Below are 26,817 nucleotides of genomic sequence, written 5' to 3' on the forward strand. Positions count from 1 at the left end.
GTTCTACACTGGTTTGATTTTTTATGCCAAATATGCCTTGAACATCTCTTAGAGACTGAAAAATTTTCCCACTCCTTTAGATATAAGAATATCCCCTCTTTGTGCTGTATATAACCTGATTAAAGCAAAAATAAAGACTTCTATGGACTTAATGTGTGCTTATATTCATAATGCTGAAACAAGACTATTTCAAACCTACCCTGGCAGTAGGATAAGAAATCTGAGTTATTTCATTTCAGGTTCCCTATTTTTTGTGTTATTTGAATGAATACACAAACAAAGCTTTTAAGAGGCTCCGGTCCCTCTCTTTGTAGTTACAGTTCAGAGAATTCAGAGGCGTGGGACTGAACTGAAAATATGTGGGGTATTCCTAGAGCTGCCAGTAATAGGTAAACCATGAAATGGGCCTTTGCTTTGTTTCCTTCAGGAAAATTGAATTCTTGAACAAGGGAGGAAAGCGGAAATTTAGAAAAAGACTTTTTTCAGATAAGCCCTTACTTTGCTCGGCTCCTATGTAATCATTGCAGCTAGTTGATAAAACAATTCCCTATTGTGCTGTACTTTTGGGCAGCCACATAAAGAATCGTCCCTGTGAGGGAAAAAAGAAAAAAAAAAAGTAATTACTTACATCTAATATGTACCTGTTAAATTACTGCAGAAAGGAGAGGGCTACGGTGTGGTAGGGCTGTGCACGGGACTTCCCACCTGCCCTGGCACCTTCACCCACTGGCATCAGCCTTTTGGGCACAATGGGTTCTCTTTCCCTTGCTCTGCTCTGAAATGGAGGAGGGAAAAAAAAAAAATAAAAATAGCTTTTTCCTTCTGAAGCTCTGCTCCAAATCTCTCATTCCCAGAGGGTTGCAGTGAACAGGAACCATGGTGTGTGTTCACTTCCCTTCTGGCAAAGCCAGTTTAAAATAATAACAAGAAAGGTCGTGGAACAGCTTAGTACGAATCCAGTCTTTCGTGTTGCTGCCTCACTTGTTCTCTGCTAGGCCACATTTTCGAAGGTGCATTTAGCCTGCCAAGGCTTCCATGCAAATAGCTCTTTTACTTAAAATCCAGGGAGAGCAGAGGGGCCACAGCGGTCTTTTTCCCTTCATCTTCCCCTTACTCGTTCAACACCTTGTAAAGCAGCACCGAGGTACTGAAAAGGCAGGTTACTATGCATTGAGAACTGGTGTGGCAGCTGTAGCTTGCCCTGCATTAATGCGTGTGTTTAACCTGAAGTGGCTGGAGCCTCCCGGGGCAAGTTTTCAATGCTTTTGTGTGTGTGTGTGTGTGTGTGTGTTTGTGTGTGTGTGAGTGTGTGTTCGCCTTTACAGAGTTCCACACGGGAGCAAAACCCCCGCTTTCCCATTTGCTGCCTGCTGCCCTGAGGGAGACAAGGCTGAAAGTTTAGCGAGTTCTGTGCATAACTTCACATCACAGGAGCAAGTGCGTATTCCCCCCTCCCCTTTCTTTTTCCTGCTTCTAAACACCTCCTTCAAGTTCGCAGTTGGGCAGGACTCCAAAGGTGCAGCAGCAGCAACAAGCTGGAGTTCAAAGTTAGCAGTAAATTGCACAACTTCCAGCTCATCGCTACGCTCGGTGACTATTAACAAGCTGGAAGGCGCTCAGGCAAAAAAATAGGGGAGAAGGGAACACCCTCGAATTGTTTGGGGATCGCTGATGTTATGCCGCTGGGATCATGGCTCCTTTTGGAAGGAATTTACTAAAAACCCGGCATAAAAACAGGTAAAGTGCGTGGGTATGTGGAGAAAAAGGCAGGGCGCTATGGGATGAATTATTTTTTATACTTTTTGTTCGGCTCTGGGGGCAGGATGTGTTATCCGGACCCTGCCGTTCCCGGCAGCCGAACTCCGGGGCTCACCTGCGAGCGGGAGCCGGGCCGGCGTGTGCCGAGGGAAGGGGCTTTTCCCTCGCTCCCTTCCCCCGGACCTGTCGTGCCCCTCTTCGCTCTGGCTCTTCTGAGTCCTGGGCAGTATTTTCCGTGAGCGGGAGGTACTCTTCCGGACTCGGAACCTTCCCCGGCTAAAGCCAGGCGTGCCCCGCGCTCGGAAGGTGAGGCTGGCCGGGGCCGGGACAGCCGGCTGAGCTCCGACGTTCGCGTCCCGTCGGCGGCCAGGGGGAAGCCGGAGCTCTTCCCCCGCCCCGGGACAAAAGTCCCCGAGTTTCTCACGGGACGGCCGGGCTCCGGGCCCCGCGCCTTAGCCTCGTTGCCCTGGGAGGTTGACCGGCAGCCTGCAAGCCCTTCGGATCAAACCCGTCCCTTATCTTGTCCGCTGCTGTCAGCCTGGGAGGTAGGACAGCATCGTGCTCCCACCGTGGGGGGGTGGGATGGTTTTCCTTGTTTAGCCTTTAGCGCGGGATGGACTTGTACTGTATATACTTTTTTTTTTTTTCGTATAAAATTCCTCAGAGGGACTGCTGTGGTCCTTGAGTCTGCTGCTGCGAAGTTTCTTTATGGGGACTTTGCCCCTTACTCTGCACATGCTTCCACATGCCCCACACACGGGCTGCAAAAAGGAGAAGGAGGGTTATGTAATCATGTTAGGTGCTAGGGTGGTACTAGGTTTTTTAAGAGTAAATTTTCTTGGACCCTATGGAATGTACAGTGGTTGAGCCCATCTAGCTAAAGCTGAACAGAAGCAGATCACTGAAATTTTGCCTCAGTAAGAAACTAAAATCACTTGTACTCTCATCCCCATTTTACCTAGTGCTCTTCACTGAAATTTAGTTTGTATTTAAAAGAATGGAAAGGATGATCTTTTCTATGGGGAATATAATTCAGCATACTCTAAGGAGTCTTGTAAAAATATCCAATTTCTTTTCCATGTTTGGCTTTTGGTTTTCACATTTGATTTACTGAAAATTATTTTGTATTTGTTGGGATTCTGTAAAAATATTAAGTTAGCATATTATGTGGAATATAAATTAGAAAGATTGTAACAGTTCATTATTTAAAAATTGGATACTATTTTAGAATTATTAATATTGTAGTTTACCAATTAAACAGCGTATTTTGCTAGTGTGTCTGAACACAGCAAAATTTCAATACAATTCTCATGTTCCCATTTTTTGTTTAGAAAATCTAAAAAGGTGGACATGAATTTTTCTATGAAATTGCTTTCACACAGAGCTGGAAATTTATTACTCTTAAAGTAGAAGTTTTGTTCCTGCTACCACTTACCTGAATAAGGATTAAATAACAAAGCACAGTTCCACTGTGTTCAACGGTGAAACTGTTTCTCTTTTGGGTATTTACAATATCTTCACAGTAATTGCGTCAATCTCACTATGTTTGCTGATGTGCCATTTTATTCCTCAGGAAAAGAAAGTCATAATCCAACGCTTTAAATAGGCAATAAAAATTAAAATACCAAAGGAACCATTACTGTGAACATCTAGGACTTTCTATTCATTTTATCCTCATATCCCCCAAAATAAATTAATGCCTCTAATGGCTGAGAGGGTTTGTGGCAATAAGAAGGGGCTGTGTGACCACAGAAATGTCGGGGGAGGGGGGTGAAGAACAAAGTAAACTACATACTTCTTAAGATGTGTTATTATCTATTCAGATATCTAAATTTCTGCATATTTAATGTTAGCTTTGATACTGAATTTTGAGAATTAAACTTTGCTTATGCAGTTAGTAAAATGGTTTTGCAGTATGACTGAAGAGCTACATAATAATTATTTCTCATTTTCTTTGTATCTTGGTGAACTTGTTTGAAACCTTGAGAAGTGAGTTTAAAATCCTTCACTATGTTTAGGCCAGTAGTTGGAGTCAGAACTTGTGGCTCACTATTTTGTGTAACTACCTGTAAAGAAGGCTCAAAAAGGGACATACAGAAATGTGTATCTTTAACCTGCTGCTGCTTTTTACAATAGGCCTAGTGCTCAGCCACATTTATGGGAAACACAGCTTTTTCCTTTTTCTCTGGAAGTTCTTAATGACCATTTGCTACATGCAAATATAACTCCTGAAAGTCATAAGATAAGCAAATGAGGAATAAAATCTATGTTTACATGAGGACATAAAGCTAAGTTGATGCAACAAAGGTAGGTGGAAGAAGAGCCAGAAGGAAAATGAAGGCGTTACAGTCATTTGCTCAGATAACAAGATGACACCACTGTAATTAGTGCTTGTCTTGCAGCATTGCCCAGAGGTTCCAGATCAGGGCCCTATTTAATAGTAGGCTCTTCACATCCAGATTGTAAATTGTCAGCCTCTGCCCCTTAGACCTCAGAGTTTAAACAAAGAGGTTACTCCAACTGAGTCTGTGCCTGAGCAAGAGGCGATGGATGTTGTCCATTATGCCACGAGTCTTTAGAGAAAGAAACTGAGATTAAACCTCAGGAAAACAAAACCTGTCCTGAACTACTGTTAGTATTTGAAAGACTCCAGTGAATATTACTCTCTTGGGCTCCTGAAGTGTCACTCCCACAGAGACAGCACAAAGCGCATGTAGCCAATGGATCACTTCAGCCCTGGTTTGATTTCAGGGGAGTGGCCTCTAGGATTGTGGCTCCAAAATAGGTTTCTTGGCAAGAAAGATGGTAGTGATATTTTGATATCTTTTTCAAGAGCTATAAGTAGTTTTTACACAATTCTTTGTCCTTCTGTGACAACCAGAAGTAATCACAGTCCCCAGAATGTGCATGTGCTTGTCGCTATGTCCCCAGGAGAACAATACTTCCAAGATGCCCCACCCACTTACAAACCCAAATGTGCACAGCAGGGACAGGTTGTACCCTCTAAGGCAACAAAGGAAAAATGAAAGTTTCCTGCAGGACTAAGGCTCTGCAACATGAATAAACCCAAAGGGATTTTCTTTTTTTTTTTTTTTTTTTAATGCAAATCTCTTGATGCTTACTTTGAGAGTGAGAGGAACGTTCAGCTCACATCACACTTCAGAAGTGTAGTGAGAGCAGGAAATGCTTAGCTGAAGGTGGAGGAAAAGAAAAGGCTCTGAGTTCTTTGCTCATAAGGTCTAGTATTGATCTAGCACATTGCTCTGCATGGAGTCAAAACATCTCCCTATCCAGATATGAGAAATACAGGACATATATACTTGCAGTGTTTAGGTACCAGGGATTCATATTGTATTCAGTTTCCTGGTTGCTAAGCAGAACAGGAATTTATACTACACTGATTTTCAGTAGGATTAAAACTTCTCTGCTCTTGGGCACTAGATTTGATCACTTTTGAAAATGGGTCTTTAGGTTTGTTTAAATACTACAAGGATATCTGGATCTGTGTCAGAGTGATAAAACTGACCTCACTGCTATTTATTTGAGACCATTTCCTTGGGTTTTGCACATAAGCCTTAGACAAAATTGTTGAATCTCTACTGTTTCATTTGTGTTGTCGCTGGGATACTGAAAGGGAGAGGGTACAGATAATCCATCTTGATGCTGTAGGGCTGTCCTGTTACACTCAGCACCTTGAAAAATACTTTTTGCCAATATACTTCATACTGGTCCTATGTTTACTACAAAAGTTTGTACATTCTGTTGGCATGTAACAATTCTGAACCCAGAGTAGTATTTCAGGATTAAACAATTGTGTTACAAATCTGTTAATATTTAAATGTGTTTATTGGTTTTGCTTTTCCTTCCCGTATTTTTTTCTACCTTTTACTGTTTACTATTTTCCACTGTTTTCCACTTTTACTCACTGCCACAAGAGTTAGTGTTTCTCTGTAGGAGGAAAAGACTTACTTTGCCTGCTCCTTAATTCTGCCTTTCTTTAATCAGCTCATCTCTGGTCCAGAGGTAGAAAGAAAGACCATGTATCTCCATTAAATGTTACGGATATAAGAGAGAGTTCTTCCTGTCCTGACAGTCAGAGATCCCTCCCCACTGAGAGACACACTCACGTATTCTTTCAGTTTATATATTACAGTGCAGGGTAGTGAATTAGAGACTTCATCTATCTGATACTGACCTAGCATTTCCATGATCCCTCCCTTTCTCCCTCCCTCCAGTAGTTTCTCATTGCATCTAGTTAGCACAGTGATTTGTGTATTACTCTGAACATCTCTCCTGTTCTACCTACGGTTGAGTACACCACTGCACATTTTAAACCTTGATGTAGTAAAACTGAAAATGCTCAGCATTGAGGTTTGGACTGGTAAAGCTCTTGGAGATCAGCTGCTTGTCTGAATGAACTGTGTATGACCCACACTGTAAGTCTCACGGGATCATGTGAGATGTCTAATACTTCTCTTGGATGAGCACACCCGGATAAAAGTCTGTATGAAGCTATAAAGGTGCTTTTTGATACAAGACTACGAGTTATTTGGTATGTATATTGGAGGGGGTAGGTAAAAGTTTTAGAATCAGTGGTGCTACCTGTGTTAAATTTTTAGGTTGAAAAGATGGTGCTTGTTTGGTAATGGTAGAACTCATTCTCTTTACATATTTTTTTTTAACTTTTCCCTGAGTTTGAGATGTATTAGTGAACTTTCAAAGAAGTTGTTCCTTTCTGAGCCAGACTTCATACATTACAATTTATTTTCTGGTCTGCCTTGGAAGCTTTGTCTCAGGGGTCAAAATGGTTGCATACATTTTTTAATAATCTTTGTACATATTTGTTCACTTCACTTTCAGGAAGAGCTTTTCGTCTAGCAAAACACTAACCTTATTTCTAAAGAGTTAATTATCTACTATTCCAGGAGGGCAGGCAGCAATTTCATCCTGAAGGAGTAAATAAAATGAGTAATAGAAGTGTAATACTACACCATCTAAGAGCATGACTTAGGTTAAACTGAAGTTAATCTGAAACACTAACATAGTGTAGAGTCAGGCTGAGAGATACATTTCAGACGTAACTCCCATTTGTTTAGTAAATATTAAAAAGAGGAAAAATCTTGCTAGTCAATGGTCATTTCCTATTTTACTGTTGAAAATCTAGTATTGTGCATGAAGAAAGACACATTGCTAAATATGTAATTAATTCAGTAGACAGAAGTAAGTTTTCAGAGCTGGGCATTTTTTAGAATTCTATTAACTTTTATAAAAGTCAGTGATAATCACAGAGTAATACCTCCTGATTTACCTATGCTCAGAAAAAAAGGTTTTTTGTTTGTTTTGTATGATTAATAATAACAATTTAAAACTCTGGTCTGAAAGACTATTATTTGAAAACATTAACATCTCATATGCTGTACAAGCCTTAATTAGTTCATCCAGCTTCTATATTTAGTATGTTGGTAAATCCTTATTAATAGTGACAGAAAGGATGATGCAATATAAAAATGTTAAGACCACGCATTAAGTGAAGCCTAGAACTGAATGTTGCACATGGTGGTACCCAGTCATGTGCACAGGTAACTGGCTATAATTGTCACTTCTGTTGTTTCCCTTGTGTGTTATGATACTCTCAAGATGATGACTCTCTCTCTTCTTCTGCAGAGTGTTTCTGTCCTGGCAGTCCCTCAGTTATCACACAGGACAAAACAGATAAGAGAGTTTCAGGAAGCTTTGTCCAAAAGAATGGGTTTTTTTGAGCACGTTTCTGGAACTTGATTCAAATGAGCTCCTGGATTCACCACATTGCCTTTCCCTGGTTTGACCTAGCCAGAAATACACTCAGGGTGCAGGTGTTGCAACAGTGATAACGATACCGATTTCTTTGTGACCTCAAACAACCGATAAGCTTACTTAGTTTTCCTTAGCTGTAATTTGGGTGTTAATATTTACATGCCTCAGGAAAATAAGTAGGACATGACTAGACGGTGTAGAATGTGTAGCAGTGCAGAATGTGAAAGCCAGTTTGTGAGAGAGGCATGAATTAAATCTGTGTGCTATTTTTTTCTAGTCCTCATACAGTCCACTAAACCTTGATGCTGTGCAAGAAAATGAGAATACACTGCAGTTTGTTTAGACTTGATTTTGTGTGATTTTTCTGAGGAATTTTTCAATAATGTTAAAATTTTCCATAATGTTATAAATGTCTTGTAAGAAGGGTTTTAATGTCCCAGAAAGAGAAATAAAGAAATGCCATGAGCATCTTAATCTATTTTGAGGTGGTTTTGTGAAGTGAGCAAAAGAAAAGAAAATTAATTGCAGAAACTAAAAAAAAACAGAAAGGAAGGTTCTCATTGATAATGATAAAAAAGCTGTCATGTAATTACATATTTAATGCTATGAAACCCAAGTCCTGATGCTATGTGGAAATGAGAAAAATATATCAAACTTGAAATAAAAAATTCTAGTGCATATTTGGCACATCTCTCATGCACTTTATTTATACCCTTTATGTAAAGATGTGCTTCTCTCACCAACTTTATTGTTTCATTCTCACTCCTGTCTGCCTGAGTGCATTTTTGCCTCTGTCAGTTTGAGAGGTTTAAATTGTAGTTTAGATGGTTCTAGACATGCATTTTTGAGCATCAGCATTATAAGATGCCAGAGTATCTTGTAATCTTGGAGGTGATGTAAACCTCTGTTTTTCTGGGTTGTGGTTGTTTTTTTATGATTTTTTTCCACATTAATTAGTAAGTTGCAGAATAATCATAGGAGAAAAACATGTTTATAGAGACAGTAAGTGTTTGCTGTGAATATAATATATTGTTTATATCAAGGGTCAAAATCATGAATCTGATTAAGTTTCTTTATTCTTCACTCCTATTTGCTCTCTTTCATTGATGTAAAGAGTTCTGAGTTACAAATTTCCCATCATAATGGTAAATATAATCATCTCTACTGAAAAACAGAAAATTTTATTTTTTCCTTATTTTAATAACACAAAAATATTGAAGCTTAAAATAAATATGCAAAAGCATAATATTCTCATGCTCATGGACATAATCAAATTTATGAAAATTTAATAATCTATTAGACCTTTGTTTTGGTCAGGTATAAATATGTTTACCTTACTTTAGCTTGTAAGGGTGTATGACCTCACTGGAATAATGCAGTTGAGTGAAGCCTACTAATTTTTAAGAGAGTCTGCCCTTGGGTCTTGAACATGCAATTTGCTTTGTGTTAATAGATTCCATCATCCATACAGAACATCTTACTTTGCTTTCCCCAACCTCCTTCAATTCAAAGGAATTGTTTCTACAGAGGTTATTTTCCACTGTGAAAGCACTTTTAACCTACAACATTTGTCAGAGCAACAAAGTTTTGATGACCTAAAGTATACCTCATTTGCCATAGGAAATGATCAGATTTTGCTCACTGATCAAAGAGTCATTTATAAATGTGAGATCTTGTGCTGATCTTGTTCAGCTGCTAGTGTTTTGGTTGGTAAACTGATGTTCTGAACCAGTTTTGTTTGGACATCAGCTGTTGACAGACTTCCTCTGGACTGATTGTTAAGGCACTGCGTATACTTTTTAAACTTGATTCTTGTCTGTATCTCTCTCAGGGCCGCTTCATTGTTAATATCCTGCTTTACTGAAAAGCCCTACACAAATTCAGTTTTCTAACAGCAATTTAGGATGGGTATTGACTTTACTGCACTTTCCCAAACTCCTGGTACTTTAAGGATTAGGTAGATAACTAATAATGTTTGTTTATCTATAGAGGTCCCCACAGGTGTCACAGATCTAAGTTATTTTTGGAACTGCAGTTGTGGATGGTCGCAGTACTTTTCCTGACACTCATATTGCTCCTGAGATTCAAGTATACAGTAAAACACAAATGTCAAGCTCCATCTCACTCTACTTGAGCCACTGAAATTTAGGTATCTAGTCATCTAGGTACTCTTTGTAGTTAATGGATACATCTAAACACTTCCAGAGGGCAATTCATTCAGTCTTAGACAGGCTGTCAGTATGGGATTAGTCACCCTTTTGGAGGTGCCTATTTTATGCCACTGATTACAAGGAAGGTCAGAAAATTATCTTTGACTGCACATCTACATTTTTAAATAGCTTAAGGTAGATGATATGAGCTCCACCCAATCACTTTTCATGGAGCATGCTCAGATTTGTTGGACAGGTTATTAACCATCTTTTGCACCACTCATTTTGGAAATTAAAAAGGGAAACATGAATGGAGGGGTGAATTACAGGTAGATAATGTATGATTAAGGGAGAACCATCCTAATAGCATGGATGTCTTCCATGACCCTGCCACAAAATTCCTACCTAGTTTTGGGCAAGACACATAAACCACAGTTTACAGAACTGGTTATTCACTCTGTATTCCTCATTTGCTAATTCAGTGTCCTGTAAACTCTTTTACATAAGGGCTCTCAGCAAAGGAAGTTTATGGATGTCTTACCTTGCACACGGATATCAATCCAGTTAGGCAGAGTGAGAATTTAAATGAGTGAATAGCTTTGGTTTATAAAAAGGAGTTCTTTCCCTACAAGAGTATGTGAAGATAAATTCAGTAATGTCAGCCTGAAAAGCAATTGAACATCTGATGGTAAAGGACATATATTTAAAGTTTAAATTTTGAAAAGTGTCCTCTAACAGGGTTGGTTGTACCATACCTAGGAGAAAAGATACAAATAAAAACACACACATATTGAACAAAAGTAAGTAATAAGAGCTAATTTTATGGAGGTGCCTAAGTGTAATTCTAGTCAACTAAGATAATTTTTAATAATTTTGGATATTTAAATTCTGACTGGTAGCACTCCCCAGCCACCTGTACTCCTATCATGTCTTACACTGGTCCTGAACACTGTGCAATTTGTACTTCCCTCATTATTCATTTTCCAGGAAAGTCTTGTGAAGTTATTCTAAACTGAAATTCTCTCAGTATTTCATGTTGAAGCTGCTTCATTTTGTGCTGGCCTAAGTTACAGTAAGGCAGACAAAGACAAAGGTTAGTGTTGAAAGCTTCAGTGAAAGAAGGGAATCAGGTTTTGGGCTGCTGTTCTAATTAAGATTTCTCTTTTTTTTAATGCAATGAACATTTGGACATGATCTAACAGCATCTAAGTCCTTCCCTTTTGTTCATGTTTCTGATTGCTTCAGGTCAGCTCCTGCTGAACTTGCTGGTGTCAGCAAACCCCATTGCTGGGAGTTCAGCTCTTCTGTAGTACTTTCTGTGGAAGTTGAGATTTCCAAGTGAGCATTATGAATTTCAGCAGGAAGGAAAATACTTGAAAGTTGTAACATTCAGTGTCTGCAATGCCTCAGTACCTTTTATGTTTCTGACAAAACTGAGTACCATCTCTTATATTCTTTTAAGTGAGGAAAGTGACCAGTGTAGCAGAGAATGAATCTTTCTATGGATACATTGAAAATTAATTAAAATTAATTTTTGTTGACCTAAGTAGCATGGAAATCTTTAACAATGTCTGAAATTTCTAAGTACTTTGCTGCATGTTAAACATATTTCTTTGTGCTAAAGCATTTGTGCCTGTTAGGCATATATTCATTATAAAAATGCATTTATGACAGCTTGTGTTGGATGTGATCACTGAATGCATATGTATAGCTCATAAGATATACTGTCACATATGTACAATAAAATATCTTACAACCCCCAAATCATTGTATATATAAACAATACATGCAGAAACAGCCACTTCCGTAGATTGCATATTTATGCATCTACATATTACAAACCTGAGTACACACCAGCCTGTCAGAAGTGACAAACAGAATGTGCACATATCACGGAAGAAAGCTAAATATGTGTATTTCTCCCACCGTGACAGAGCTGCTCACATGGCAGAGGGAAGCATGCCTTCACCCAGCTGTCACTGTGGTAACCACTCAGCTTATGAAGTACCTTGTTAAAAGGCCTTTTTATCCTTCCTGAGCTAGGAAGCCATCTGAATGGCTCATATGTTGAAAGGATCCCCACCTGCAAAGACATTTGGATATGTGAAATAAAGAAACACAGGATTAATTTGAATGTTGACTCAGTCTGACTTTCTGTGAGCTAAAGAAAACAAGTAGTTTGCAATGTCTTTCTGGTGTCACAGTCTGCTTGGGATAATCACTATCCTGCCATAGATGTGTCTCACAAAACTAGCACCATTATTTCACAGGCCTGCCTTGGTCTTGGTCACAGTCACGCAGCCATGCTTAGCTTCAGCTATGCCCATTGCAGAACTTTGGCCTATACCTGCTCTCCCTGTTCATCACAATTCTTTTGCCAGGAGTTACCACCTTTTCAGCTGCATTATATTTTTGAAGTTTCTTTCTAAACTGTTCAGTCACATTTGGATGGCTATCTTAGATGGTTTAACAAGGCTTTTATCTTTATGGCTTAATTCATCATGACTCATTAGAGATCAGACAAGAAGAACAGCTCCAGTGGGAGGGTTGTGATGGACAACTGATGCAGTTATGAGCCTTTTCATATGGACCCAGCTGGAAAACAGTATCTGAGCCATAATATCTGTTATAGAACAGGTTTGGGCTTAAGCCACAATTGTTCAAATATTTTAGTATTCACATGGCCTTTTTATCTGAGTCACATGGAATGTATTCCCTCTGCAGTTGGCTTTCCTCATCTTCTTACAGCTAAAAACGGGGGTGGAGGCAGGGGGGCTACTGGACACCATTCTCTGTATCTCTTGTCTTTCACCATTCTTCTTTGCATCAGTCTCATACATTTCCCATTACTCTTGGTAATCTTTATGATCCAGCTTTAAATTTGCTTCCAGACAGAAATTCATCCCTTTTTGCCTTTCCTATCTGTATTGTTCAGCTGACTAGAGCTAGTTTTGCAGTCTCCTATGCCCTCTTTAATATCCATTGCTTGGGAAGAGCACAGTTGGTGAGGTTAATAATTTATTTAATTTGTTCAGTAGCTTCTTCAGAGAAGATGTGGTTATGTTTCAGCGACCCTATCAGCCTGTGGCTCACTAACTACATATTGAAGCATTCATTGATAGGCAATTTTAGAAAACTACTTGAAAGCGTAAGCTGCACAAATCTCTCAGTCTGATAGTGGACAGTAAAAACGCTTCAGGTTTCTTTTAAAAAAAAATATGTCCACTCTTCTCGTTAGCATAATTATCTATCTAGTACTCAATTTAGCTCTTTAGAATGAACATTTATATAAGAGTCCACTTCATTATCTCTTTTTTTCCTTTCAGCTCTTCAAATACTATAAGCAATGGAACACATTTGTCACTGAATTGTCTTTCAGAAAGTTCGAGGGAGAAATACAAAAGAAAAAAAAGAAAAGAACGAATTTATTGTAAATTAAGTCTTGATAGAACATCCTTTGAGATGATATTTTTCAAAATGATTTAATGAAAGCAAATGAAATGGGAAAGATCCCAATGTAACTTCAGAGTGAGGTAGTTCACTCTGTAAAATTTATTGCCATACATACAGGAGAATATTAAAGCCTATCCTGTCTTTCTCACTCCTAGCCAATCGTAGAGAAATACTCAGACTGGAGTTTATAATACACAAAAAATCTGTGTTGACAAATCATTAGATTTTCAGAAGTTAGGAAAGGGTAGTGATTGATTAAGTTGTTGATGAAGTTGTTGAACTGCTCTAAAGGCTTGCTGTTGCACAAAGAACAGTCCTAAGCCCCCTTTCCAGGCTCCTGGGCATTCTCTATCATTTCCCTTGCACTGCTGCTGTTCTTGCCAGACACCATAGAACCCAAATGAGTATTTTTCTTATTTCGTTTCCTGAGCCTGAGTTTAACCTTAGGCTTGGCAAAAAGAAACCAACTCCTTCTGGACATTCCATTCATTATGAAGGGGAGAGAACCTGTCTTGCATGGTGCCACCAGGAGCAGAAAAGAGGTGTAAAACATACATAGCATATAAGGGTTCATAAGAAGGTAACCATCCCAGCCTCCTTCAGATCAGGGAGCATTGGAAAAGCAGCAAGAAGTCTTATTATTTCCTTGTCTGTATTTTATTCCATTATTTAACTTGCCTTATTATCATCTGTCTACATATAGTGTGCTTTGTTCATGTTTTGGCAGCTCAGACCCAACCTCAGAATACTTTGTGTTTGTTTCTTCACTGGGCAAAATGTCAACAAAGGCAGGGGAGGGAAACAGTACACTTTTACCTTTCAACAAAAGCTGAACTGAATTTCATAGAACCACAAAAAAAAGGGAAAGAAAACCCAAAAAAACAAAAACAAACCAAAAACCAAACCAAACAAAAAACTCTTCATACTCTCAGTGCTTGGAATTCCCCTCACCTCTTTGATCTCAAAAGCTCATAAACAACCAGGGTGCTTCTAAAAGGCAGTTGCAGAAATTCTAAGGGGAGAAGTTGGATAACACAGACTTCTGTAACAGCAACTCTATCATTTAGAAGCCTGTGTTCCAAAGGAGATATAAATTATTCTGCTTCCTCTATCCTACTGAAAGTGATGGAGATTTAAAGACATTCTGTACATTATTTATAGGAGCTCCAAAAAGCTTGTACAGTGTAACCAGTGTTCAAATATGCATAGGCACTTAAATTAGACACAGGAACAATTTAAAGAATTGTATTTTTGCAGTGTAGCAAAAATCTTGTGGTAGATGAAAGTTATCAGTGGCATTTTCATTTGTTCACTAGTGACAACTACCCACTGCTCAAAATCAAAATGTAGCATTTACTGTATTGATATTTCTAAACTTCTCATGTTGCTTATTAACACAGAGGAATTTGAAAATGCCTGTTCCTATCCCCCCCATCATGATCTAAAGAATTACTGTCACTGAATGTCAGTGTTTGTTTTGGCTCTGGAGTTTTTCCTGGATCTTCCATTCCTGTATAACAGCTGCTTCCTCAGTAGCAGTTGCAATATACACATCAAAGCATGTTTTCCCAGTAATGTAAATTGTTGATGTTACTGTTGCTCATCTTGGAAAATATTTTGGTGGAGAGCTATTTCTCCTCTTCTTTTCTCAAGCCTCCACCTCCACTATGTCAGACTACTGCAAATACAGGCCTGGTATGATAAACATGTTACCTGCCATGACATTTTGTGTACACACCATGCTTGCTGGAATTCCAAACATTTTTTTGACTAATATCCACTTACCAACCTTATGACTGACTATACAATGGAGAAATGATGATTAGTCTGACAGGAAGGCAGATTTAAAGCAGATGTAATTTATTGAGAATGCGTACCCTTAGGGGCAGAGGAAAATTTCAGAGGTAGGACAGGAGGAAAGGGCAGGGGTAAATTCAGTCTCCACTGTAGACTTTGCACTTGCCCAAAGTGTAAACATGGTATAGGACAGAGCTAATAAGTGAAGGGGAGGACCTGGTAAACTTTTGTTCAGCTTTGCTGAACATCTGCACTCAGCCCTTGAAAATTAGGTTGTGCAAAATAATATTGGCCATTGTAGCAAGGACACAGAGTTCTGTCATTATTAAATAGAGCAGCAGGGGAATGTTCAGGTTAATTCATCATAACTATCACTCTTATCTAGTGAACGAGGTGTATAAGTTCTCTTACAGTATCTCTTACTTCTGTCTTTCTGTTAGTACAATATCCTGAGCTAGTGAAATTTCCTGGCTTATTTTATTTGTAGTACAAAGTCTGCAATCCATCCAATTAACATATGATAGAATTATTATTGTCAGTCCTTGTTGGTCCTTCTTGTTGTCTGCTTTCGTTTCCTTTTTATCTGTTTTAAGTACTGTCAGGACTTTTTTCCTTTTTTTATTTTTCTTAGCAATTGGTCTCTGTTCAGACACCTGTTTTCAAGCAGTACAGTTATTAGAATGAAGCACATGATTTCCCATGGGACTTTTACCAAAGTCTGACACAAGTCAGCAGCAGTCTGGTGTGAATGAGTTATTTGCAGTAAAATAATTATCAGACCATACCTTGCATGTTTTTATTCTGTAAAAAAATACTATCCCATTGCAAGTCAAAGCTATTTCACTGAAATAACTGAAATAGAGCACCAACATCATATAAAGTGTTGAAGTAAGCAGAAATTTCAACCACAGATCATTGCTGAAATAAAATGTATGCAATTTTGTACAGTAGCTAGGATGATGGCATTTCTCTGAAGAAGAGATGAAGGACCTACTTACAGTTTTAAGTACATAAATTTTAATTCATATAGAACATAATTTGCAACAGCTGTTTCTAATTAAAATGCTTCATAGAGCCTTCCTGACAGTATGGGTATCTTGTTGAATTAAAAACTTTTGCCTGAAAAATGAACATTAAATTTATACAAGAAAAAAAAAAAAAAAAAAGATGTTCTAACTAGCTAGGTATAAAAATAGTCTTTCTTTAAATTGTTTTCTTTTTTCAAATATCGGAAATATTGCAATTAGAGCATCCAAACTACTGTGTATATGTGTATGTTTGAAATATATCACATGGCTCACAAGATGCCTAATTTTCATTTCTTTTTAGTAAATGCCTATGTACATTTCCTATGTAAAGGAGGTAGTTATATCATAGAGCAAGATTAAATGGATACAGAAACAGATGGTAGAGAGAAATTTGTTTCTCTTTATAAATAATAATTATTTTGTTTTCAGAAGTTCTGTGGTGTTCTTTCCAAGTCTTCCTGCAGTGTTGAGACTACACTGATAATCTGTATCAAGAGCTTTATTCTCACAGTTAAAATACTAATTCTGCCTTGCCATGATACCTTTCAGGTGACATTTTCCCTGACTTTCATATGATGCAAAAGGCAGGAGGAATCAAGTTTCTGACGTGTCATGTATGGATTTTCTGTGTCCTACATGACAGGAATATTAACTGTGCCTGCATTAATATTGTTTTTAGGGACTTGTGAAGGGGAATGGGAAGGCAGTTAGTTAATAGGTTCACTTGAATCCCTAAGGCTTTGGAGTAATTCCAGCTTCACTGGGTAGTGAGAGAGTAGCTACTTCCTCATTGCTGCCCTTAGGAAACTCAGAAGTGAGTAATGTACTTAGGCAGGAGGCATACCAAGTATAAGATTTGGCCTTTATTGCTTTTTGAATAACTTTACAGAAGGGGACAGAAAGTTAAGAGAAAAGGTGGTTTAAATGTGGATAGCCTGAATAAATGTAATAAGGACTTTCAACATGAGCCATTTATTCCTGAAAAGTTGAAATATTTCTGACCCTCACTTTCATATGTACTGTGTATTCTGTATACCTGTAATGTTCAAACTCACTTTCAAAAATCACTTTGGATCAAATTAAGTTAGTTTCTTCCACACAAGAGCTGCAATACATGGCCCCAATAGCTTTACCTTTTTGCAAATTTCACAGATAAAAATCACAAAAAGACAAAATATGTTTTGATCTTTTTTTTCATAATGACAATCTATTGTCCCATATATATTTATATTTATATATATATATATACATATACATACATATATATGTGGTCACATGCTGAAATTTTGAAAAAGAAACAGTAAAAACAATAATACAATAAAAACAATAAAAGTAGCGTTATCTAAATGGTATGTGATAATGCATGTATTTTCTGTGCTTTGACTTCATATTTGGTTTTTGACTTCATGTTAGGTCAGAGATCTGGTAGAAAAAGCATTCCTGCACCATTTCCACAAATCATCGGACATTAGGAAAAGGTTCTTCACTGGGGGAGGGGTTGGGTAGGAGAGCAGTCTCTCCAAGGAGTTGGTCATGGCACCAACCTGTCAGAGCTCAAGGATGATGCTCTTAGTTATATGGTTTAATCTTAGGTAGTTCTGGGTGTTGGAGTCGATGATTCCTATGTGACCCTTTCAGTTTGAGATATTCTGTGATTCTGTGACTGATATTAGTCCTTACATACCCTGACATGTAAGAGTCACTGGTATCAGAAGCTATCAAATTACATGTAGCATATGCCCTATGCTACAAATGTAAGCCATTTGTATCAAGTAGGCATCCCTGTAACATTGGCTTCTTATTGTTTCCATCAAGTAAATATAATTACAAACCATCACATTTTTGTTTGATAGTCAGTCTTATCTTTGATGATAGTTATAGCTTAGGTCTAAGAGGTAAAACAGAATAATAATCTTGGCACTAAAATAACAAGGTTTTTAGAAATTGCATGAAAGCAAGGCAAGTGCTCTCTGGGCCCTTGCACATGGATAAGCATCTGTGGGTGTTGAGAGAGAAGACCATAACACAAATGCATACTTCCCAACAGGCATTTTTATGTGCCCCAGCAGCACGCTCAAAGACCAGCCCCTTGAAAACACTGGACTATTAAATGTTTAGTGTCTCTTGTTTTCCCAGGATGATACATGCCATTATGACACAACATTTTCAAAGGAAAGCAAGTGGCTCAGCCACTGAGCAGGCCTGGCTGGGAGGTTGTTCCTGCCTGTGCAGTGGGGCAGGTGGGAGATGCGGCACTGAGCTTCTTGTTGAGAGCTGGGAGCGTACAGCCTAAGGAAAAATTTAGGGACTGCTGAGCGACACGGGGAGCACAGCCCTGCCTGGGTCTCCCTGAAAGCACTATGTTCCTTAGTGGAGTCTAGGAAAGCACGTAGATGGCAAACCCTGAATCTCTTGGCAAGGACTTCACTGCAAAGATGCTGTAGGCAGCAGCGAGATTGTCTCTTAGAGCCTTTTTTTTTGCTCCATTAAAGAAAGTGAATTGTTCTGGGTGGTATCTTGGCCTAATGTAGGGATTTCCTTAGAAGTTTAGGAGCATTTTGATCCTACTTTGGGGAGATCAGGGCAGTGGCATACCTACATACCTACATATTCTGGTCAGCTGAGGACCCCACCACAGCAAACTGTCAATTATAAAACACAATTATCATCTGATATTTTGCAGATTAGGCTGAATGTGCTATTGAGGGGGCTTAGGCTGTCATAGAATTAAACATGATTTGCCCAAAAAATTGGTGAAAAATGGCTAAGATGTTTTACAGAAATAGCACTCTAGCATGAGCTCTTTGGTGGAAAATTTATAAATTATTAAAAGTTCTATTAATTTTCAAGAAAAGGTTAATGTATTGCTTGGTGTGCGATCTATTTTTGCCAACTGACATTTATTCCATATAAATTATTTCAATGACTGGGAGGAGGCAACCAATAAAATTTTTGGTCATAAACATAGTCTCGGGTTTGAATACCTTTCCTAAGTATTTTTTAGTTTATCAGTTTGATTTATCTTTGCAGAGGGTATGTCAAGAAATATGGTAATATTGAAAAAAGAGCTATTTTTTTTGAGGGGGGAGAATTCTAGAAAGAATTTATTGCAGCAAAGGGAGATAAGGTTTTTATCTATGATTTTTTTCCTCAACAAAGGCAGTTGTTGGCAGCATTCTTTTAGTGTCCATTACATTTCAGAAACACTGCATTAAGTTGCTAACAACATGATATGGAAGTGATCTAGTCCCAGCAGAAAGTTTGCAGAAATTAGTCAAGAAATAGAAGTATCTTGTTCACGTGAAGGTGAAATTCTAAAAAGTAGGGGGATATCTTAATTTGATTAGCATGATTTGTTGTAAAACTGATACATTATATAATTAGGGAGATTGTTTCAGGAAGGCAAAGAATTATGTTTAATATATATATTATTGAGCCAGACATACCTTAAAATCAGTGAATATCAAAAGTTCCCCTTCCAGCATTTAAGCTATCTCATATTTTGACTTTGTGTGACATAAGTAAATGTTTTTGTTTTGTCTATATGTTGCTGGAATGTATTACCTTCCCCTAGGCCTGAAGAATATATTAACAAATTATATATCTGACACACAACAATCAGTTTGTGCTGATGTAATTAAGACTGTGTGAGGTCTAGAACATGACTGAGATGGGGTTTTGGGTCAACTTGAAGAGAAACAAGGAGCAGAAGGCATGAAAATAGCAGTCAAACCAAGCAAACAAAAAAATTGGAAATGTACTTTTGACCATTATTAAGTTTAATTTCCCATCTATTTCTAAGTAATTAGTGTCTTTGTAAAAAAAAGATAGACTTGCATATTGTTGTCATCATCAAGACTTTATAATCTTAGATGTGTAAGAACATTTCAGTGATCAATTCAAAGAAACAGAATTCAAGCCAGAACTGAAAGCTTCAAAGCCTGTTTACTGCAGCATTATATATTTTTTAAAAATATAAGTTGCCTAAAGCCTTCTGATAATGTTTTCATAGTTTAGTTACTTTCCTATGAAAGTTCTATAAACATAAGTTGTTTATCACATTCCTTCTAAGAAATGCCTTTTGATGGATGTTTCGCATGATCAGTGTGCTTGGGAAGGTGGTAACTTAATTATCCAATCCCTGCTCATTGTCGAGAATCTCTAAATACTGGAGTCAGAGAATAAAGGTGCTTCTTTCCTGAAAGGTGAAAGGTGGAAGGTGTTCGTGTGAATCATTTTGTGTCCTTTAGCAACAGCCTAGCTAGTTTTGAAGAAGTTGTTATTGTGGTCTTCAGGAAACACTTTGGCTGTTATACTGCTATTAAATGCTAGGTTATTAAAAATGTTAGTTCTTTTGTGTCCTTCACAAAACTGCAGGGTACAAAATTCAAAGAACCTGTATATATGAGAAGATTGTCTCTGTGTTAAAATGACTGTTTAAAAGCAGATCTTGCTCCTGAAGACCATGTAATTTCTAATAACCAAAATTTATACATGACCTCTTTCTTAATATTGAAATGAATTAATGGATTTCCTTATAAATTACTTGCTAAATTGAAGAGTCAAGGTCTAAACTAAGGTAAAGTTATGATATGTAGGTCCCACATTTAGTTGTCTGTACTAAATCAACTGCTGCTGTAACCATTCTTGTTATATTTCTCTCAGATAAACCAGAATCTGGATTTATCTCACCTGAATGAATCTCATTGGATTAATCTCACCTTTTTTTACTTTTTTGAAAGTGAGCTAATTGATTGAAGGTGGCCACATAGGTCTCTTGTAGTTAATGAAAGAGAAATAGCTTCCTCTGATGATAATTCCCAATGATCAAAGATGGGCTAGGCAGTAGGGATTCTTCTTGGAGATCTTCTCTCTTCTCTTTATGAGGAGGAATTTTTGATGGTAAATTTATACTGAAATCTTAATTTTCATATTAATTCTGCTTCATAAATGCAGAATCTGCTCTTCACTTTCTATGAGGAATGCACAGTTTAACAAAAGATAATTCCTAGTACTGGCATCTTCTTGCATCCTGAAAGCAAGGTTTTATTAATTGTTATTTTGTGACTGACACAATCATGTTTCAGTTTTGTTTGGAACTACCTGAATTAACTATGAAAAAAAAGAACTGTACAATAAATTTTACTTAAAAGGTCCATGGTGAGGTTCCAGTTTACCATTTTTAGTGGAAGATAATGAAGAGCTACTTTTGATATTTTAGGATGTATTAGAATTTCATGGCAGTGGAAGACTATAAACATTCTTTTTGCTTAGATGTAAGGATCAAAAATTGAGTGAAGTGACTGAATAAAAATTAAGATCATATATGTTGGGACAAACACATAGAAAAATTAAGGAATGGATTTGTACTTTACTATGCCACTTTGATCCGAGAATTACAGAGAAGTTCAGAATTTCTTTTAATTTCTTCTCTCCTTTTCCGTAAAATGTGGCAATATAATTAAAAGATGTAGGGTACATACATTATATGCATATATATATTTCTTTCATGTGTAAGCTACTTGATTTCTTTTCATACCTGGATGTGAATACATTATCCAGTTGTTCTACTAATAGTTATATATTATAGGCAAAATAAAGAATAATCCTTCCCCAGAAAAGCTGAATGTAGAGCAGATAGGTGCATCATAATTGAAAAAGTTACAGGGGGCTATAAACAGCTAGGAAAGGGTTGAAAACAGTAATTTAAAGATGTTATTTTTGTATCCATATTGTTTTCAGGGATCCCGTAGAGATTACTTTACAATATACAGTGTGTTTCCATCAGAAGTTTGCTTAACTCCTGCTGAACTCTGTGGGAATCCCGTATAAGACAGTACAGTAAAAGTATTTATCAATACAATAATGATGAGATGTCTAGGGGTCTGCAGATTTATCTGAAGATTTGCTGGTAGCACAGAGAGAAACTGACATCATAAGAAAACTTTAAAGGAGCCCGGAACAGAAGAGACAGTGGGCTTCTGCTTAATCCACATAATCAATTACATTCTGAAAATATTGACTAGGAGAAAATATGCCAATCAAAAAAAATTCAAGGGAAAAAATATAGGAAGAGTTTTGATTTGAAAACAAATTGCATAAGACACTCAGAAGAATGCTAGAGGAGATGCCATTCATTTCCTGAAATGTATTTCTTGATTGCAAAAGAAATCAGGAAAGATACAGTCTGAATTTACTGCCTCAGGGTCCCCAATATTGTATTCTTTACATTTTTATGCCTTTTTTTTCCCGGTACTTTTATAAATTTAAATTCAATGGCTGGTAATACATTTATATTTGTAAATCATTTATTAAGCTATTGGTAGTGAACGTGGTTTGAGACACTGTATTTTTCCTTATTCATTTCATGTAATTTTATGCATAATAAATTACTTGTTTTTTTTCTTTTCATATCTATAGTGTAAAGCAAATACTGAGTTATTTTAGTCACAGCTGACTTACGTTGCAGCTGACTATTTACCTGAATTTCACTTAACTCTCAATCTGTCAACAGAAAAAAAAAAATTAGCATTCTGCATATTGTAAATCTCAGAGGACTTAGAGATATTGATTTTTTAGCATGTGATATACTTCCCAATAATGCCATTTAATCTAATATCATTCTCCATTCTTCCCCCCACCTCTTAAACTTGAAAATCACTTTTTCTTTGTGCTTTGCCATTTTCTGTGTCTGTGATATGTGCTTTCTTATTTTGGGAAGTAGTCTATGAAAACATTATTAACTTTTTGAGCATCGGTTTCAAAGAATAATTACTGTAAAACTCTGGTCTATGAGGGGGAGCTATTGGAGAGGGAAAATGATGTTATTACTCAGTCATCTACCAAAACACACATTTTACAGAGAATGTTCCAAGACCTGAAGCAATGTAGTTGGACAGAGCTCTCCTGTGCAATAATACTAATAAACTTACACTTGTCAGTTTTATTAGTATTCATTTGCAGTTTCCTTTCTTTTAAGGATTTTTGCCTCCTGGTCAGAATGGCACCTAGAGCTGAGTCAGTCATAGTTCAATTCATTGGATTGCAGTGTGTCTGTCATGTTGTGTAATAATTAAGAAAAAAGAACAAGTTGGATTGCTTTACTAATCATAGGGTATAACTGTAATTAAGCCAAATAAACCTCCATGCTTACTATAACTCAGAAGACTAAAAAAGTTCTGCGAGCAAATAGTCCTAGATAGAAACATATGCTCTATTGCACCCTTTGAATATGGTCCAAATAGTTATTTTCTTTTTCAAGCTTTCTCTGTCAGACTAGGTTAAACCTCATTCATTCAAATTAACTGCAAGGGATACCAGAAAATCCAAAGACATTTTTCCTCAGGGAATTTGCTGTTTTATCATTTCAAGCAAGAGGTCAAATCATCAGGTCTGGGCAGGAAGTGGAGTCTTTAGGACAAGACTGTCCAGGCAACTCTGCCAACACAGGCCCACAGCAGTCCAGGGACAGATGGGGGCAAACTGAAGAATTAGCTGTAAAGTTAACTTCTACCTTTGGCCAACTGCATTGCTGTCTAGGCACTAGTGACTGTTCTGGTGCTACAGGAGCCATAATGGGATCTCAGACACCTGGAGTTAGGTATCTCAGTGCATAAGGAGGTACCAGGTTAATAGCAAATTCATTATAATTCCTAAACAAGCAAGCAAATAAACAACTAAATAAAATAACTTTTTTTCTTTTCTTGCATTTCATACTATTTCAAATAACAAAATAAAATGCAGATGCATGTATGCATTCTCTTGCAGCTGGTATCCTCTCACAACTCCCCGGAATTCAGGAAGAGCAACACATTTCTTGATAATTATTAGTGAAAAAAAGAAAAAAGGAAAACAATAAAACATAATTGCTTTTATGCTTTTGTGGGTGCAGGTGTGGCAGAAGAGCTGCAGATACAGTTTCATTGGTGTTGTTCAGTCATCTTCCCTCAGTCCATATATGCTCATTCTTCCCTTCAGAAGCCATTTCTAAGAGCTTAGAAATGTCTGTGCAGTCTTTGTAATGAGAACAGATATGAAGATCTGAAAGCTGTGCTGTCCTAGGGCAGTCTGAAAGTGTAATGCAGATTTCCAAACTTTATTATTTTTTATTAATACACTCTTACTATGTATACAAAGCCAAGATTTGATAAAAGACATTTTTAGTGAGATTGTCATTCAGCTGGACTAGTAATAATATTAAAACCACTAGTCAATTAAAGCAGTTACTTAATCCAAAGACATTTCTTCATACAATTTAAACAAGTATATTTTCTTGTACAATACAGGAGTTTTTCAATGTGTTAGTCACATCAAAATTATAGTAATTACTCATACTGTCTCTGCCGTTGATATATAATTGATACTTGGTCATGTGTTTTTCAGGTCTCCCAGCAAGGACATGGCTTCAAATGAAAGAGAGATTGTGGTTTGGGTTTGCCAGGAGGAAAAGATTGTGTGTGGCCTGACAAAGCGCACAACTTGCTCAGAAGTGATTCAAGCACTGCTTGAGGAACATCAGACAACATTTGGAGAGAAAAAGGTCCTTTTTGGAAAACCTAGTGATTACTGCATTGTAGAAAAATGGAGAGGCTCGGAGCGAGTACTGCCTCCCTTGACAAAGATTCTGAGACTCTGGAAGGCCTGGGGGGAAGAGCAGGCAAATTTGCATTTTGTATTGGTAAAGTCAGATGCTTTCCTCTCGTTTCCATTGTGGAAAACGGCTGAAGCCAAGGTAGTACAAAATGTAGAAAAGCAGTGGGACCTCAGTCCAGCAAACTACATGAAGATGTTGCCAATAGACAAGCAAAAGAAAATTGTGAGGAAGACTTTCCGGAAACTAGCCAAGCTTAAGCAGGACAGTGTTCAGCAAGAGAGAGATAATATGGAGACACTGATCCATCTGATCATTTCTCAAGATCATACCATTCATCAACAAGTCCTTAGAATGAAGGAACTAGATATGGAAATTGAAAAATGTGAAGCAAAATTCCATCTAGATCGTGTGGCAAATGATGGAGAAAATTATGTGCAGGACTCCTATTTAATGATCAATACAAGTGAGGCTGAGCAGCAAGGGAGTAGGCCAGATGATCAAAAAGAGATGCATGACTATTTGAGCAAAAGCGAGGGAATTTTACAGGTTGAAGAGAGACTGAAACATCACAAACAATTAATAGAGAACCTATGTGCTGAAATTGAAAGAGAAGTACACGGTATATGCATGGAAAAAAATGGAGAGGATGTTCGCACAGAAGGAGCAGCTAATGTTGAACTGGAAACCTCAGATTTGGAAAGTGTAAAATATGAGCTGGAAAAAAGTATGAAAGATGGTCTGAGAATCAACTCATACCTGAGCTGCATCCAGAAAGAACTTACATACAGGGACTCACTGCTTCAAAAGAAGGAAAAAGAATATGAACTTCTTACAGAAGAATTTAACTTACTACATGTTAAAGACAACATTGAAACTAGGCTTCAACCAAATGAAGAGCCATCCAAGGGCAGTGGCATCTCCAGTAACAGCATTGCTGCTCCTGACTTTGTTCATAGAGTGACTAATCTGGACATAAACGATACAGACTCTGACACTGGAATCAGCTCTACACACAGTCAGGACTCTGAAATAACTGCAGGGGACATGGTACTGCTGTCAACATAGTTTAAAACAGTTACGCATTTTTAAAATTTTTATTTTGGAGGATATTTATAAGAAGTAGTAAATCTGATGTCTTGAAAGTTAAGCTCTTCAAGGTATTAAAGCTGTGGCATTGCTTCAGCAAAGTAAAGAGTGTCTATTTATGACCTTAATAGTATACTTGTGCTCGAATGCTACATGCTAAAATGGATTAACTGGTAATAGGTGCAAAGCTGTTGGCTGTGCTGCATCAGGACAGACTGTTTAGACTTCATAATGTTGACACTCAGTGAAATGGGAGCATTCTGACTGGCTTGGACCAAATGTTTGGAGATTTCATATCCTTTGGTCTTTGGGTCCACTCCTGCATCTCCCTAACTTTTTAGGAACGAGAAGTAGAGACTAGAGAAAGCTAGACCAAGAGCTTGATTTTCTGCTCTGTTACATTAGCTTTATGCAGACAGAGTTTACTTGCTATGAAGCTGCTGTAAAAGATGATATAATTGAGCATTTAAGCTGTTAAAAAATAGTTTTTTATGATAATGTAGAACAGAAGAAATGTAATTGCATTTATGCTGTATTTTTAAATTTAGTTTATACATATCAAGATTATATTTTTAAAAACTCCTGAGTCCCACTTTAAAAATTACCTTCCACACATAGGTTTTTAATTTTGATGCTCTTTCAGCAGCTTTTGTCTGTGTTTAAGAGACTTAAACCCCCTACTTATCTGCTGTTACCCTGTAGTTGCCCCAGTGATGTTTCAGTCCACAGAGTTCGTGCCAGCAGGCATGTCAGAACTGCTTACGTCCTGCTGGTGCGAGACGCTCAAATCCCAGGCTCACACCCAGCCTGAGGGGCATTTTCAGCAAGACTTTCTCCTGCCTATCTCACTGGCTGCATCCAGTGTCTTAAGCCTCCTGAAATCATCACTACCAAAAAAAGCATAGCAGATGCAACAGGTAGGAGCCAGACATTTTAGTCTCTGGCTAGACACTGTTTCCCAACAGCCATATAGCAAATAGGTTTTCAAATCCCATCTCATACTGTTTTGGAGCAGGAACCTGTAAATCCTGCTTCCTCAGTGAGGACTTTGGGATACAGCTAAAAACTGATCCACTTTCTATAGCTAATAAAATATTGGGCTCTAGGTAAAACTAAAAAAAAAATTTAAAAAAATTAAAAAAAGGAATTCAAAACGTGA

General features: G+C 37.5%; 1 protein-coding gene across 2 annotated transcripts; it reads left to right on the forward strand.

The window, feature by feature from the left end:
- Positions 1-1,506: 1,506 nt before the first annotated feature.
- On the forward strand, positions 1,507-26,240 carry LOC131573467 (ras association domain-containing protein 9-like). Of its 2 annotated transcripts, none has more exons than XM_058827451.1 (2): positions 1,507-1,737; positions 24,362-26,240. In XM_058827451.1, the coding sequence occupies exons 1-2, from the start codon at positions 1,691-1,693 to the stop codon at positions 25,635-25,637; spliced, it is 1,323 nt and encodes a 440-aa protein (XP_058683434.1). In that variant the 5' UTR covers positions 1,507-1,690; the 3' UTR covers positions 25,638-26,240. The 2 variants fall into 2 exon arrangements, with proteins under 2 accessions (XP_058683434.1, XP_058683435.1); XM_058827452.1 differs by lacking the exon at positions 1,507-1,737 and adding an exon at positions 2,036-2,303.
- The last annotated feature ends 577 nt before the right edge of the window (positions 26,241-26,817 follow it).

The sequence above is a fragment of the Poecile atricapillus genome, chromosome Z (assembly GCF_030490865.1).
Source record: "Poecile atricapillus isolate bPoeAtr1 chromosome Z, bPoeAtr1.hap1, whole genome shotgun sequence".
Taxonomy (NCBI): Eukaryota; Metazoa; Chordata; class Aves; order Passeriformes; family Paridae; genus Poecile; species Poecile atricapillus.

What these genes read in the sequence shown, in the direction of transcription:
- LOC131573467 (XM_058827451.1), top strand. Translation starts at nt 1,691, where the DNA reads ATGGCTCCTTTTGGAAGGAATTTACTAAAAACCCGGCATAAAAACAG. An exon ending in AAAACCCGGCATAAAAACAG is followed by an intron (nt 1,738 to 24,361) that starts GTAAAGTGCGTG and finishes TGTGTTTTTCAG; the next exon opens with GTCTCCCAGCAAGGACATGG.